This window comes from Vulpes vulpes, chromosome 4, assembly GCF_048418805.1.
Source record: "Vulpes vulpes isolate BD-2025 chromosome 4, VulVul3, whole genome shotgun sequence".
Classification (NCBI taxonomy): Eukaryota; Metazoa; Chordata; class Mammalia; order Carnivora; family Canidae; genus Vulpes; species Vulpes vulpes.
In genome coordinates, this window is record NC_132783.1 from 1503303 (window position 1) to 1518095 (window position 14793).

Here is a 14793-nt window from a genome sequence, read left to right on the forward strand (position 1 = left end):
GGTGGATTTTTAACTTAACTTTTTAAACCTTGAATGTTACACTTTTCCTCTTCAGTTGTCGTGTGCATCATCTGTAAACTCCCATATCTGTTACATTATTCAATTAACTTAGTCTTTATAAGACAACCATCAGATAATCTAAGCTCAATTCTTGTTCTTTCTTCCCAGATTTATCTTACCCAAAATGAATTTCTATGTTTATAAACGTAGTAAAATTAACTTGGGTTAAAAAATACACATTCGATAAAAATACATAAACTACTAAGGAATTACTGTACTTGACTAGTACCTTTACATTAAGAGCTATTTCAGAGCTATCTGTTGCAGAAAAAGATGCAAGAAAAGCATCATAAATCCATTTGGTTCTTATGTGATACATAAGATACACCTAATAGGTGTATTAGGGTCCTTCAGAGCAACAGAACCAAGAAGATATATAGTATTTATTACAAGGAATTGTCCACATAATTTTGGAGGCTGAGAAGTCCCATGATCTGCCATCTGCAAGCCGAAGACCCACGGAAGCTGGTGGTATAATTCAGGCTGAGTCTATGGGCCTTAGAACCAGAGGAACCAGTGGTGGATATTCCAGCCCAGATCTGAAAGTCTAAGAACCAGGAGCACTGAGGGCAGAAGATCAATGTCCTGATTCAGGCAAGAGGGATCACATTTTGACTTTCTCTACATTTTTTTTTTTCTATCAGGCCATCGATGGATTGAATGATGCCCACCCACACTGGGGAAGACAAACTGTTCTATGAGTCCACCAATTCAAATGTTAATTTCACCCAGAAACACCCCTACAGACACCCCTATAAATAATGTTTAGCCAAGTGTCTGGACATCTTGTGATCCAATCAAGTCAACATAAAAAATTAACCAGTCACAGATGGGGAGTCTGTGACTCCATCTAAATGATGTGGAGAGAGGACAAAAAGGGAAGCTAGGGATGAGAGGCTACCGTAATGATAACTGTATTTAAAGGTTTTCATAGGAAATAACAAGTTCTCAGATGTGGAGTGGTCAGAAGCACCTGAAGAGCTTGTCGAAGTCTCAGCGTACGGTGCCTTCTTCCTAGTGGTTCTATTTGACTTAGTAGGATCCAACGATCTGCATTTTAATTCTCTGGGTCATTCTGTTAGGGGTGATGTGAAGACCACACTTTAAGAACTTCTGTTACCTGGAACAGTGAAATTCATAGAGGTAGAAAGCACAATGATGGTTGCCCCATGGCGGGGAGAGGAGAATGAGTAGTTCATTTTTAAAGGGTAAAAGTTTCAATTTGGGAAGATGAAAAATCCTAGATGGATGGTGGTGGTGGTTGTATAATAATGTAAATAATAATGTATAATAAGGTGGTTGCCTTGTATAATGTGTTTAATGCCCTTGAACTGTAAGCCTAAAAATGGTTGAGTGATAATGTTATGTACATTATCACAATAAAAAGGAAAAACGAGAATTTTGAATGCAAATTATAGCTATTCTTTAAAAATATTGGTGTGTCTTTGCTTTCCTACTGGGTGTTGATAAGGAAAATAGATAGGTCCCATTTAAGGTATCATAAGTTGTGCTCAATTATGGATTAATATTGTACAGTAGTTAATCATTTCTTTATGACTTAGAAAAACTGATGAACTAAAGAAAAAGATTATAGCATTTAAATTTTGCTTTCCTAAGAGAAAACAGATTTCTTCTTGTATAGTCATAGTCTGGCCAAAGTAATGGAAGTATTAGAATTAGTCACTGAGCCTGCATCCTTATGATTGGTCCTCTGCCTGCTTCCCAGAAATGGATTTGTCGGATTTTGCCTTATCTTGTGTTTGCAATGAAATTGTGTAGTGATACTCATGTTCTTTTCAGGATAGGGTGTGGGCCAGCGTGGGGAAGAGCCTGAACTGCATTATCGACATGGTGGATAAACTGATCGCAAGAGATGGTGCCAGTGAAGGCGGCGGTGGCAGCAGCAAAGACGGAGAAAAGGACGCTTCTCCAGTGGACCCCATCACGGCTCATCCAAGGGGTAAGGAATCATTTTTTTCCCCAATTACTGACTGAGTAAACAAAATTAGAAAGTCATGATAAAATGAGATAGAAAAAGAGGAGTCAATCGTGCCTTTGATGAAAGTGCTGATAGCATGCTTTTCCCCCGCTCTGGCCTAGATGATAGAAGGCTGTTTATCAAATTGCCTCTCAGTTGTGTTTTCAGAACTGCTTGCAATGCTCATTTTTTTTTCTTTTGCTACATAAAAACCTTCTTGAAAGAAGAACAGTGTTTTCTTTTAAAGACTCTGACATAGTTTAATCTACTTTGACACATTCCTCCAAATTCTTATTAGGAAGCAAAACAAGTATCTTCTCTCGAAACTCCTAGAAACTTCTAGAGATGTCAGGACACAGTATCGCATTATCCTGAAAAGAATGCAATATGATAAAATGCCTTTTGCCTTATTCTGGGGAATATTTTTGCAAATTATCGTAAAAACACGTAAGAAGGTTTGGTTCCATATAAGAAGAATATATATTAGTAAGTCTAGGTTTCCATGGATACATGTATGCACACAAGCTTACGTGTGCATATGCAGACACGCGGACACATAGATACTTTCAAAAGTATGGCTTATTACAAGCTTTCCTAGAAAATATAATCCAAAGTTTAACTATGGTTGTGCCCCTATAAATGGCTTTCTTGTCAATTTTGTTTTTGTTAATTTGATTAATTTTGACAACAAAAACCTAGACAGACGTCTGATTTCTTTACAATGGTTAAGATCTGCTGTTAAAGTTGTCCCGGCCCTTTTGGTATCCTAAGCATTTGGAGACACTAAATGGTGTTACTCTGCTCTCTTCCTCTGAAATCTGATTTCCTTTTACTTAAAAAAAAAAAAAAAAAAAAACAAGTCAGAAGAAAATATGGACACTTGTAAAATTAAATTTATGTTTTCCCAATTTGTTTTCCTGATTTTTCATTACTCACATTTTCATCAAGAGTTTAATTACGTTGAAACATCGATCTTTCATCACTTGATTAACAGTAGGACTGTTTCTAAATCATGTTTGGAAACTATGACTTTCTAAAGTTTTCTTAGTGTAAGTGGTCCTCATCTTCTGTGATACACTCACATGGGAAAGGTTATACTAATATTCTGTATGTTTATACCTACTTGGTCTGGATATACACAGGGATCTTCTTTTTTTTAATAGTATCGGTTTTATTAGTTAATGGATCTAATGTCAGGTTCTGTGTCAGCTCCATAACTTTTACATGAATCAGAATGAAAGCTTGTCATAACTTACATCACAAAGACGTAGTATACTTCAATTTTCTCTAATTGAACACTTATTGACGATCAACTGCAAGCCAGACGCTATGCTGAGCTCTGGAAAATGAGGTAAGGAAGCAAAATCCATTCTAGTGGCTTGTTCTGTCCATTGATGGGTTTTCAAGGCATAATACTTTTTCAGCAGAAATAAGATGAGGGGTACTGTATTTTGCCACATTTGTTTTGATGTTCCCTGAAACTTCTCATTCACCAGGACAGAGTTCCAGAATATATGAAATCATATATTTTACCTATATCTTGTATTTCACCAGAAGATTGTATCTGCGGCATCAAAATTACATTTTAAAAAGTAAAAAAAAAAAAAAAATATTTGGTTGGTAAATATTTGGGAAGAGTGGATGATCACTTTCCTTTGGATGTGAGGCATTGTTTAAATATCCTCTAAAACCCTAAAAAAAAAGAAAATCCTCTAAAACCACATAGAAGCTGCTGTCAATGTAGAATTCACAACCTGATTGGCTTTGTGGATGATTAAAGTCAAATTACGGCATAGTGCCCTCCAAGTGATTTTATTTTCAATTGACGGTCCACATTTATTTTATCCACTCTTTTTTTATGTTTTAAACATTTTCAGGAGATAACTCACTTTCAGTGGGTAGAATAAAACATATACGTCAGGCAAATTGAACACCAATAAAAAATTTATTTAAAAAAATATACGTCAGTCTAATAATGATTTAATGCCGTATTGCCAAATAATTTCAAAGTTAAAACTTCTGTTAACACTTTACATGTTAAACAATTGTATGTAGAGTGCATGTTTTGGAGAGGACATTGGTACATAAGATGCTTAACATATGCAAATAGATGTTTTACAGATGAATCTGTGCTCGGGTATACTTCAAATAGATCATGGATGCTACTGCATAGTTGGAGTGAGATTGATTAGCTCAATTAATTATTTATTAATAATTTACTTTTATTAAATAATAATATATTAATAAAATACTTCTTATGCTTATCATAGTCTTCTTAAAGTTGGGGGAAAAAAGCATTTTCAGTTTCTACTCTGACTTTTGTCACGTAAAGCAGTAGAGAAATTAATATTGGTTTTTTTTTTTTGAGCTAAAGTAAAGCAAACAAATAACAGAAAGTCATGTATTTGCCTACACTATTCCCCAAACTATTTCAGATGAAGCTGTTTGAGATACGCATGCACTAATTATATGGTACCCCAATTTACCTGTAGTTTTACATTTTATTAGAAAAAATAATAATTCAGAAAGTTTGCAAGGAGAACCAAATAGGATTACGTATGATTTTTATTTTTTTTTCTTTCAATCAGACATAAATATTTTTAACATTCCCTGTGTTTACACACACATACACAGAGTAACCAGCCTGGAGAACACACTGTCAATACAGATGTGCTTCTTGATATCCTGCATATCCTTGTATTATGGATGTTTCCTGAGAAACACTTCTGGAAGTGGGATTATAATAACCGTAAACTAATTCATCAAAAGAGAAACCACTATTTTAGAAACATAATTATCATAACTTAGCCGCAGTTAACACATAAGGCATCTTTGAACGCTGAAGTCTTCAACTGCGTCTCCGATATTTTCCCTTAAGTTAGATTGCTAGACGTGGAATTATTTTATAAGGAAGAGATATCCCTTCTCTCGCACATACTCATTCATACAATTATCTGTTTCTACCAGTACGGACTCATGAATACTTGTTCCCTAGTGTATGACCCATAACATTACTGTGATGCTCACCTGGGCTCACGCTGTTCTGGAGTCAGCCGTCGGGAGCTCCTTCAGGTTGGTTTCAGCGGCCTCCACCCCGTTTCCCCGGGCCCAGGCTGGTGACCCCCTTGTTTTCTCCCTTATCTACTCCCTTACTGTCTTTACTCACCCCCCTCCCCTCTGGCACCATGAGGTATTCTGAGTTCATTTTTTATTTCCCTTGCCCCAGCCCTGCGTTCAGACATCGTCCAGGGAACTCTGGTGTCTTCTGTTAGAGAATGTCACGCAGAAACCAGCATTGCAGTGGGTAGGAGCCATTTGGTGGTTCTTTCTAGCAATCGATACTTTCACCAGCAGTCTCTACAAACGCCCGTTTAACCACAGGCTTCCCAGGCTTAAATATTTTCCCTGACTTCATACCACGTTGGGTGAAAACCATCATATTGTAATCTGCGATTTATTGTAATATTTGTGTAATTCTTTTGTAATTTAGTTATTAGTGATGTGTGACATTATATGATTTAATATTATATTTCAAAATATTATTTTTTTAATAAAATCTATTTCTTCAGTAGCCCCAGTTTTATCCCCAGCTCATAGCTGCGGTGGAAAAACGATTCCATTCTTTTCTTTCTACGATTAATAAATGAATTGATTCAGTGAATGACTGAGTCATCCAGAATTTATTGAAATGTATGATGTCATGAATGCCGCTATACATTTGTTGCCACATCATTTATTAGTGATTATTTCTCTCGTATCAGTTTTTTTTTTTCTTTCTATATTAAGGTCTGTACCTTTTTTTTTTTTTTTTTGAGGGAGAGAGCTCAAGCGAGTGAGTAGGGGAAGAGGGACAGGAAAGTGAGAGAGAGACTCTTAAGCAGACTCCAGGCTCAGCATGAGCTTAAGGCCTACGTGGGGCTCAGGCTCATGACCCTGAGAGATCAGGACCTGAGCCGAAATCAAGAGTCAGATGCTTAACTGAACGAGCCACCCAGGTGCCCCATGTTATACAAATATCTTTAATCAATTTCTGAAATTTTTATTCTGTTCATATGGTTTTGACTCTTATGTTTTATATTGGGCTATATTTTGCGATCTCATAGTGTAAATTAACCCTATTACAGTTTTTCTTTCTGCATCACCATCTTTCATTTTTACATTTTAGCTGCCACTCGTGTTTGTTTTGCTGGCATATATATGTACGTCACGGTTAAACAGATGGCCTTCTGAATTGTTGCTACCTTTTCCATTTTTTAATGTTTATAACATGCAGATATTTTTTTTCCCAGTCACACATTTTTCTTTTCCCATGTACTCAGTAGTTTTAAATCTGTAGATTTTAAGGCTTTTTATTTGTTTTAGATCCAGGATTTTACGATATATCTTACTTCATAAATCTCTTTTCAGAACTAGTATAAATAGTGCTGATGGAAGTAAAATATCCTCTGTTATTCTGAACACAAATAATGGAATACATTTTCAAACTTACATGGCTTACATATATTTATACGTTTTCTTAATGAGCAAGATTTTTTTTTTACTTCCCCTGCACTTAAACTTACTTATAAGCATCTACTATATGCATGGGACCACATGCCTTTAATTTCATAACAAATTGAAGATTCAAAGTAAAATCAGTGAATATTAGAATCTTAGATTTTAATGTGCCCTTAAAGATTATGTAGTTAAACCTCCTAAATTGTGTTAAGCCTCCCTATAGTATCTGTGCCAGTTTTTGCCTAGCCCGTGGTACACATCTCCGCTGATAGAGACCCATTTTTTATTTTCTAGAACGGCATGCTCCAGATGTTGATCTAAATATGTTTCCTTTAATTTTACCCACTGGCCCAGATCTAATTCTGTGCAACAAACAGAACAAATCTACTTTCCTTTTTCCGCATTATGGTCTAACAAGTCTGAAAGCAACCGTCATGTCCTTTTTGAATTGACACTTTCTGGTCATTTTTCAAAGGAACAACATCAACCACGGAGTAACAGAGGGATGCCACTTCCCTACTTTTAGAATCTATTTTTCTGTTAATGATATCTAAGGTCACGTTAGCTATTTTGACAGCTGTGCTTTTTTTGTTACTAACTTCATTGGTACCCATAAATCCTGCTATTTGACTTACCCTTCAGGCTTTCAAGATTCAAATAATACTAAGTACCATTATGTGCTAGACATTGTGAAATATCAGGGACACAAGGAGATTAAGACATGGTCTCTCAGTTCTACTGAAGAGATTGATGTGTAAACCCATGGCCGCGGTCTACTATACTTCCGAGCACTCAAATAAATACCTGTTTCTTTCATCCATCATAACTCACTGTACTACTCCAGTTTCTTTCATTCACATTTTGCAAACACGTTCTGTTCATTCACACAAGTAATAGATAAAAATGATGGGGAAGCAGAAACAAATGCAGGTCCTTGAGGCACATCACAAAAAAAAAATAAAAAATAAAAAAAATTAAAATTAAAATTAAAAAAAAAAAAAAAAAGTATGCATTGGAATACACTCGTGAGTCACCACTGCTTGGGATGTGTGTTCAAGAAGTGATGTATTCACCCGTCCATGTTATTGCATGCTTGCATTTCTGTTTGTCACGAGGTTACTATGAAATGCCCTGTAGAAGGCCAAATACTCCTTGTCTCGGAACATTTTTTTCTAATCTGTCCAGCTGTACGTCCTGCCAAAAAGGAGATGAAGTTCCTCTGATAGGACTTTTTCAGGGAACCCATCCTGGTTTCGTGTGATCGCTGCTTCCTCGTACAAGGCAGGCAAACATCCATGCGGATCACAGAATTGGTCTGCTCACCACTGGTTAGAGTTTCCTGCCTACTGATACTCCTGTCCTTCCCTGCTTCCTGATTTTCTTTAAGCTTATGAGGTGCATTTCACATTTCCTGGTGGGATCTGAGAAGTCACTCACACCTTTTGCTTTATATCCGGCTGCTTCCAGTGAACACAATTGTTTGGTAACTACCAAGAAATTTATCATTTATCATTTATCATTTATCACCAATCATCAATGACTTCCTATGCCAAAGATTAGTCATCTGAAAAATGTACCCCAACTTTCAAATAGGGACAAATCTAAGATTCTAGTAAATCGCTTTAAAAAAAAATCAAATCTCTTTCCTATATTTTATTTTAGGTTGGCTGGAGTAGCCTAATAAATTTGAAATAATTAAGGATTAGTTAATGAACACAATTATACATAAAATAATTCATGGCAGTAAGTTTATGGAAGACACTGAGTTTATGTTAGAAGACAAAGAAGAAGAGCCTCTCATTCATTCAACATGTATTTGTTGAGCATCTCCCCTGTGCCGGGCACTGTGTCTAGGAACACGCGTAGTCATCACTCTGCTCTGGCAGTCTGGGGGCTGAGCAAGCTGTATTCTTTGGTTTTCCAAAGACAGAATATACAAGATAAAGGACTTAGAAGAGGGAGTACACATTTGTGAGTCATTAGGAGGGAGACAGGTCGATGAAATTGAATAAAAGGAGAACAGAGGGAGTAAGAGGAAATTAGTGAAATCCATAGTACAGAGCCTGGATCGTAGAGCTTGCCCTCAGCTGAGGCGCGGGAAGCCCCGAGGGGTAAAAATCAGATGCAACTTGGATACCGAGGGAATCAAGAAAGAAGACCACGTTGCTCAAACTTCGCTGCATTCACATTTTGTGACAAGCACTTGCTAAGCCTTGCCATGCCCGCTTCCCTCCTCACAGCAAGCTTGCAGGAGACGTTCTGTTTTTATCCCCGTTTTACAGATGCAGAAGTTAAGCCACACTTCTCAGGCCGCAGAGCGAGAAGGTATCTGAGCAAGGGTTCAAATGCAGGCAAAGTGATTCCTGATTGAATTTGTCAAAAAGAACCTGGGGCCTCAGAACAACTATCGGGGAGAGATGCTTAGATCCCGAGAGCAGTCTGCATACGGAGTTACTTGCCGTTGTGTTTAGATACTAGTCACATCGAATACTTCACTTATTTGCTACATTTTCTGCTGATCTTCCAAAGACCTAAGTGCCCAGACCTCGACCTGCCTCTTCATAGTGCTTTGCCATTTTCCTCCACCTCATCTCCCCTCATCCGTCATGAGCTAGTCATGCCGGGCTCTTTTGAGACCTCAGTTGACTCGGCCTTCAAAGGTTTGCCCATCTCTACCTCCGCAGGCCCAGACTTCGAACACCTGGGGCACTTCTCGGGTCCCCCAGGCTGGAGCATGGGACCAGTGTAGGTTTACAGGGCCTCTCGCACAGCAGGGCCCTCTGCCCTGGGTGTAATGCTCTGTAACCACCATCGTGCAGTCCTAAAAGCTGCATCTGTGTGTTTTAAATAGAGTCCAATAGGGCAATGGGGGCTGTGCCTGGAGCTTTGAGATTTGATTTGCTTACGGTTCTGCCTCCCTGGTTCTCCGGGGCCTGCTCAGCTTCCCCATCCCTGTCCCAGCCCAGTGACTTCTTTCTGTCCTCATCCTCACCTACCAAAGGGCCTGGGCCAGGCTGGGCACCTCTGAGACTCTGCAAGGGTACATCAGTATGCTCAAGGGAGTATGACACGAGTGAGGAAATGGAATCTCGGCCATGGCAGGTTGAGAGATACCAGCGAGTAAGAAAGGAAAAAAGTTGTTTACTCCTTTTGCACAGGATCTCTCCCATTTTAACTTTTCATCGAATTCTGCAAATTATGTAGAGACGCTTTCTGCAGGGATTTCAGGTGCAGCGGCCCCCAGGCATCACCGGGACAACATCTGTCCCTTCTGGTCACCACTCCAGTTCTAGCTAATCCTTCCCACAAAGGAATCTGAAACTAAAATTGCCCCATCTTCCGATTCTTCAAGCAAATCTGAATCTTTATATGAAACATCCAAATTCTTTAAAGGTCAATAATTGATTTTTTAAAATTGTTAAGCTATGAGGAAGGCCAAATAAAATATCTTTGAGGGCCAAAAAGGCTGACCCATGGGCCACTACTTTGTAGCCTCTAAGGTTCTGATTTATTGTGATTCTGTTTTAAGTGTTATCTCCTCTACTAGGCTTGGCTCTGTGAGGAAATGTGCCAAGTATTTGTGATTTGCTCTTGAATCTCCAGAACCTAACATAATTCTTGGCAAGTAATAGAGGCCAGTATGATGAAATGAAAGTCTAGTCACCTTATCTACAATTGCTACCTGACTAGAAATGCTTAGGTAGATATTTTTGATATTATTGAGTATCTTCAGCATAGGGCATGTTTCTGCCTAATACTATGATCAAAACTTATACTCCACATTAGACAATTATTTCAGTGGTTTTATGATATGAAACATGTCTTTGGTGAAGTGCAAAGATGCAAGAACAAAGAATCCTTTTCATCAAAGCACTTAAATATTAATATTCCTGAATGCCATGAATTTCTACACATAGAGGTTTAGAATTACATTGGAAAAGAAACATCAATGAATCAGGCTTTTAAAAAAACTCATAAGTCAACAGGTTAAAAAAAAAAAACGACTTTTAAAGTACACTTTTATTCTAAAAATGAAAAATAATCACAAGACACCACAGATGTTTTTATTGTAAACTTAGAACTTCAATAATAATTGTACATTATGAAATTTTCAAGTATCCTATCAGAAGACTATGGCTTCCCTTGAAAATTTTGTGGTGAATTATGATGTAGCAAAACAACACTCGACCCAGAGCCAAGATTCTTGGCAAGTCCTCAATTTACTTATTTGACTATATTACCTTTAACGGATCACTTACATCCTCTGGACCTTACTTTATGGGAAAATAAAGTTCATCTGAAAATTTTGAAGGTCTCTTCCAGTTCTGATGTTTTATGATAAAAAATAAAAGTACCACATTATTTAAAGTGTTTTTTTCCTTTCAGTCATCCAGCATATTGTAATTGAGGACCTACTATGTGCCAAACGTTATTCTAGACACCAACGATACAAAAATGAACAAAACAGGCAAAATACCTGCCTTCCTGAAGTTCATATTCTTGTACCAGAGAGACATTAAAACAGGAAAAAGGGGAATTACACAGTATATTAATGGTAGCAAGTAATGTGAAAAAAATATAGAGAGCAATGTAAGAGGATTTTGGAATATTTTTGGAGGGCGGGAATGGAAGTTTAATTCATTAGCCTTAATTCATCGCCTTCATCGAGAGGTTGATGTTAGAACAAAGACAAAAGGAGGAAAAGAAAAAAAAAAAAGGAGGAAAAGATGGAAGCCTTGTGGACATCTCGGGGAAGGATATATTGGGCACAGAAAACAGTGCTAAAGCCTTGAGACAATAACGCCCCCGTCATGATCAGTAAACAGCAAAAATGCCAAGTTGGTTTGAATAGAGAAGACAAAGAGAAGAGAAGTAGAAGATGAATTTATACAGGTAACTTGGAGAAAGGGTCATGTAGGACCTTTGTATTGACTTTGGCTTTTCCTGAGAGAAAAATAAGAGCAATCAGAGGGTTTTGAACAGAGGATTAACCTCTTAGGACATAGATTTTTAACACCTAGGCTATTATATGAATATTAAACGATAGATGGGAAAGGCAGAGGCAGGTATAGACCAGCTAGAAAGTTCACATAATTATCTAGGTGAGACGTGATGGTGGCTTGGACTACCGAGAAGAAGGTGGCCATGGAGGTGGTGAAAAGCGTTTGGACTCTGTCCTTACTTTGAATCTAGTGCCAACAGGCTTTTCTGATGGTTTGGATGAAAGAATGAGAAAAAAAAAAAAAAAGAGGAAGAATTAAGAATGAGTCAACATTTTTGGCATGAGCTGCTGGAGAGATGGGGTGGTCATGTCCTGGTTGGTGAATACTGGGTAGCACAGGGTTTGTGATGAATAGGAGGTGATTCACCATGGGACATGCCAAGTTTACATGGAAATATCAAGTATGCATTTAGACATAGAACCTGGGATCCAAGAGAGAGGTTCAGTTTAAAGAGATAAATTTTGATAAAGAGTACATTTATCGCGAGGAGCACCGGGTAATGTAGAGAATCATTAAATCACTGCATGGTGCACCTGAAACTAATATAATACTGTATGTTAACTACACCGGAATTAAAGTGAAAAACTTAATTTAAAAAAATTGAGTTGGAAATTGTCAACATATAAATAGGGCCATGAAACTGTACTAATAAGATAAAAACTGTGAAACTGCACAACGTCAACGAAGGATTGGCTGTTCAGAGAAGCGGAAGTTACCATACAGATTACAAGGGGGGGATGTCCCGATGTTAGTAGGTCAAAAGGGATGGAAGAGGCAGCAGCAGAGTCGGGTAGGGAATGGCCTGTAAGAGAAGAGGATACCAGAGAAGTATGATACCCTGAAATCCAGGGGAATTGGGGAGAATTGGGGAGGAGTGTTCCGGGGGGAGGGACCGGCATGGCAGACGCTGCAGAAAGCTCAAGTGGGATCTATGGGTGTAGAAGTCACTGGTGACGTCGGCGAGAATTCCCTGGAGTGAAGAGGGACAAAACCCAGGTGGAGTGGTCAAGAGGCAGAGAAAGAAGAGGAACCACCAGAAACAGCAGGTGTAGACAAGGCTTCTGAGGAGTGTCACCGTGAAAGGAAGCAGAGAAATAGGGTGGAAGCCGTAGAGGGAAAGAGGGTCAGGACAGGTTGTTTCTGAAGCTGGGAGGGTGGCGGCCTGTGTGCCAACGGGAATGCTCCGCAACAAAGGAAATACCCATAATGGGGGAGGAAGGGGAGGGAATCGCTGGAGTGATACTTGGGAGGAGGTGAGAGGAGAGGAGACCTTGTGTCCGGAGAGAGGAGCTGGTCTCAGCTGGAGGACGCACAGCTCATCTTCAGCCCTAGGACAGGAGGAGGAGGAGGTGAGCGACCCATGTTAGCAGGTGGGCAGACACCGGATGACATAGAAAAATCCCTGCCTTATTGTAGTAATTAAGATAGAAGCTAACATTGGGGGGCGGGGGGTTGCTTAATATGTGCCGGAAACTTTTATTTTTATTTTTTTTGTCCCAGAAACTTTAAAAAAATATTGCCTGTATTATTTAATTTTTGCAACACTCATGACATAGTTAATGGATGAAGAAGTAGAAAGTCCAAGACATTGGATGACATAGAAAAATCACTTCCTTATTGTAGTAATTAAGATAGAAGCTAACATTGGGGCAAGGGGTTGCTTAATATGTGCCGGAAACTTTTATTTTTATTTTCTTTGTGCCAGAAACTTTAAAAAAATATTGCCTGTATTATTCAATTTTTGCAACACTCATGACATAGTTAATGGATGAAGAAGTGGAAAGTCCAATGACTTGTGCACTGTCAGGCCCGGTCCAGTGGCGCGGCCTGGCCTCCTCCCAGCCGGGTGGTCTGAGCCAGGAGCCTGCTCTCCTAAGCTTCTGCCCTGCTTCTGTCCTTCCCAGGAGAAAGCATCACTAATCTTACTCTGCATGCATCATTTTTTTTGCTGTCACCCTTTTAACAAAATGCTAAGTTTTATTAGACACTAATTAGGGATATTATGGGATAACATTACGAAAATCAATCCCGTAGAAATCTCTTCAGGGTTTATTATTGGGATCGTACCTCAGGGTAGAAATTAAGAATTGCCACGTATTGGTAAATTACACTTGAAAAATTGTGTGGCTTTATCATAGATCTGGTGATGCTCACACCCACAGTGAAACGGAGATGGAGGAGAAACGGGGAAAAAAAAAAAAAAAGGATGCGCATCTCCCGTGTAGGAACGTTGAGGCATATGGACGGAAGGGCCTGAGCCATAGTCCCGCTTACGCTGTATTTGGTCGACTTGCCTGCTTTCTTAGCACTTACATCCACGTACGTGAGGCTTTGTTGCATTTGGAGAGTATTGAAGACAATGGGGCACTGTATCCCAGCGGCCTTGAGGTTTGCTAGAAACTAAAAAAAAAAAAAAAGAAAGAAAGAAAGAAAGAAAGAAAGAAAGAAAGAAAGAAAGAAAAGAAAACTGGACTCGCCTTGTTCACTTCAGGGTAGAAACGCGTGTCCTCGTCCCTCCTCTGGATGCCTGTGCTCCGACCAGCCTCGAGTCCACTCCACATCCGCTCCTGTCTCCTCTCAGTCCTAGAGGCTGCACAAAATTTAAGAACATGAAGACTCCTGAGTCTGGGAAACGCACTAGGGGTGATGGAAGGGGAGGGGGACGGGGGGTGGGGGTGACTGGGTGACGGGCACTGAGGGGGGCACTTGACGGGATGAGCCCTGGGGGTTGTTCTGTATGTTGGCAAATTGAACACCAATAAAAAATAAATTTATTATTAAAAAAAAATTTAAGTGACAGGAGCTCAAGGATGCAGATGCATTGGTGGGTTCAGGTCACCCAGTGATCTCTGTCCCATGCAGCCCTTAAATGCTCAGCACGTTTGTGGGCCAGAGTCCTGAGGCCACAGCTTTTTTTTTTTTCTTTAAGGCCAAAAGGCAAAATACGCCCAATGGATATGCATGGGTGACTCCCCCAGGCTCATCATAACCCCCAATTCGAAACTTAGGTGCGACCACAAACGCAGAGCCTGTTTGATGAACGGATTTAGTTCCTGGAAACCGTCTTAGCAGAATTTGCTGAAGCCTTTCAACTCCGTGCTACCAAATGAGAAGTTTAACCGGAAACCCCGCTTGACGCGCTTCCTTTGCTCTCTCTAAGAGCGGGATGGGAATGTTTTCGGGCTCCGTGCTCTCGGGCTGGCAGGGTTCAAACAAACACGCTTCCTTGCCTCTGTGCTCCCAGCCGCCTGCTTG

General features: G+C 39.4%; 1 protein-coding gene across 7 annotated transcripts in view; it reads left to right on the forward strand.

Moving 5' to 3' along the window:
• The window catches only part of INPP4B (inositol polyphosphate-4-phosphatase type II B), a 440596-nt gene that overhangs the window by 341321 nt on the left and 84482 nt on the right, over positions 1–14793 (forward strand). For all 7 annotated transcript variants that reach the window (XM_072755181.1, XM_072755185.1, XM_072755179.1 and 4 more), the window contains one exon: positions 1861–2020. In XM_072755181.1, the coding sequence (XP_072611282.1) occupies positions 1861–2020 (160 nt within the window). The remainder of the gene's footprint in view (positions 1–1860; positions 2021–14793) is intronic.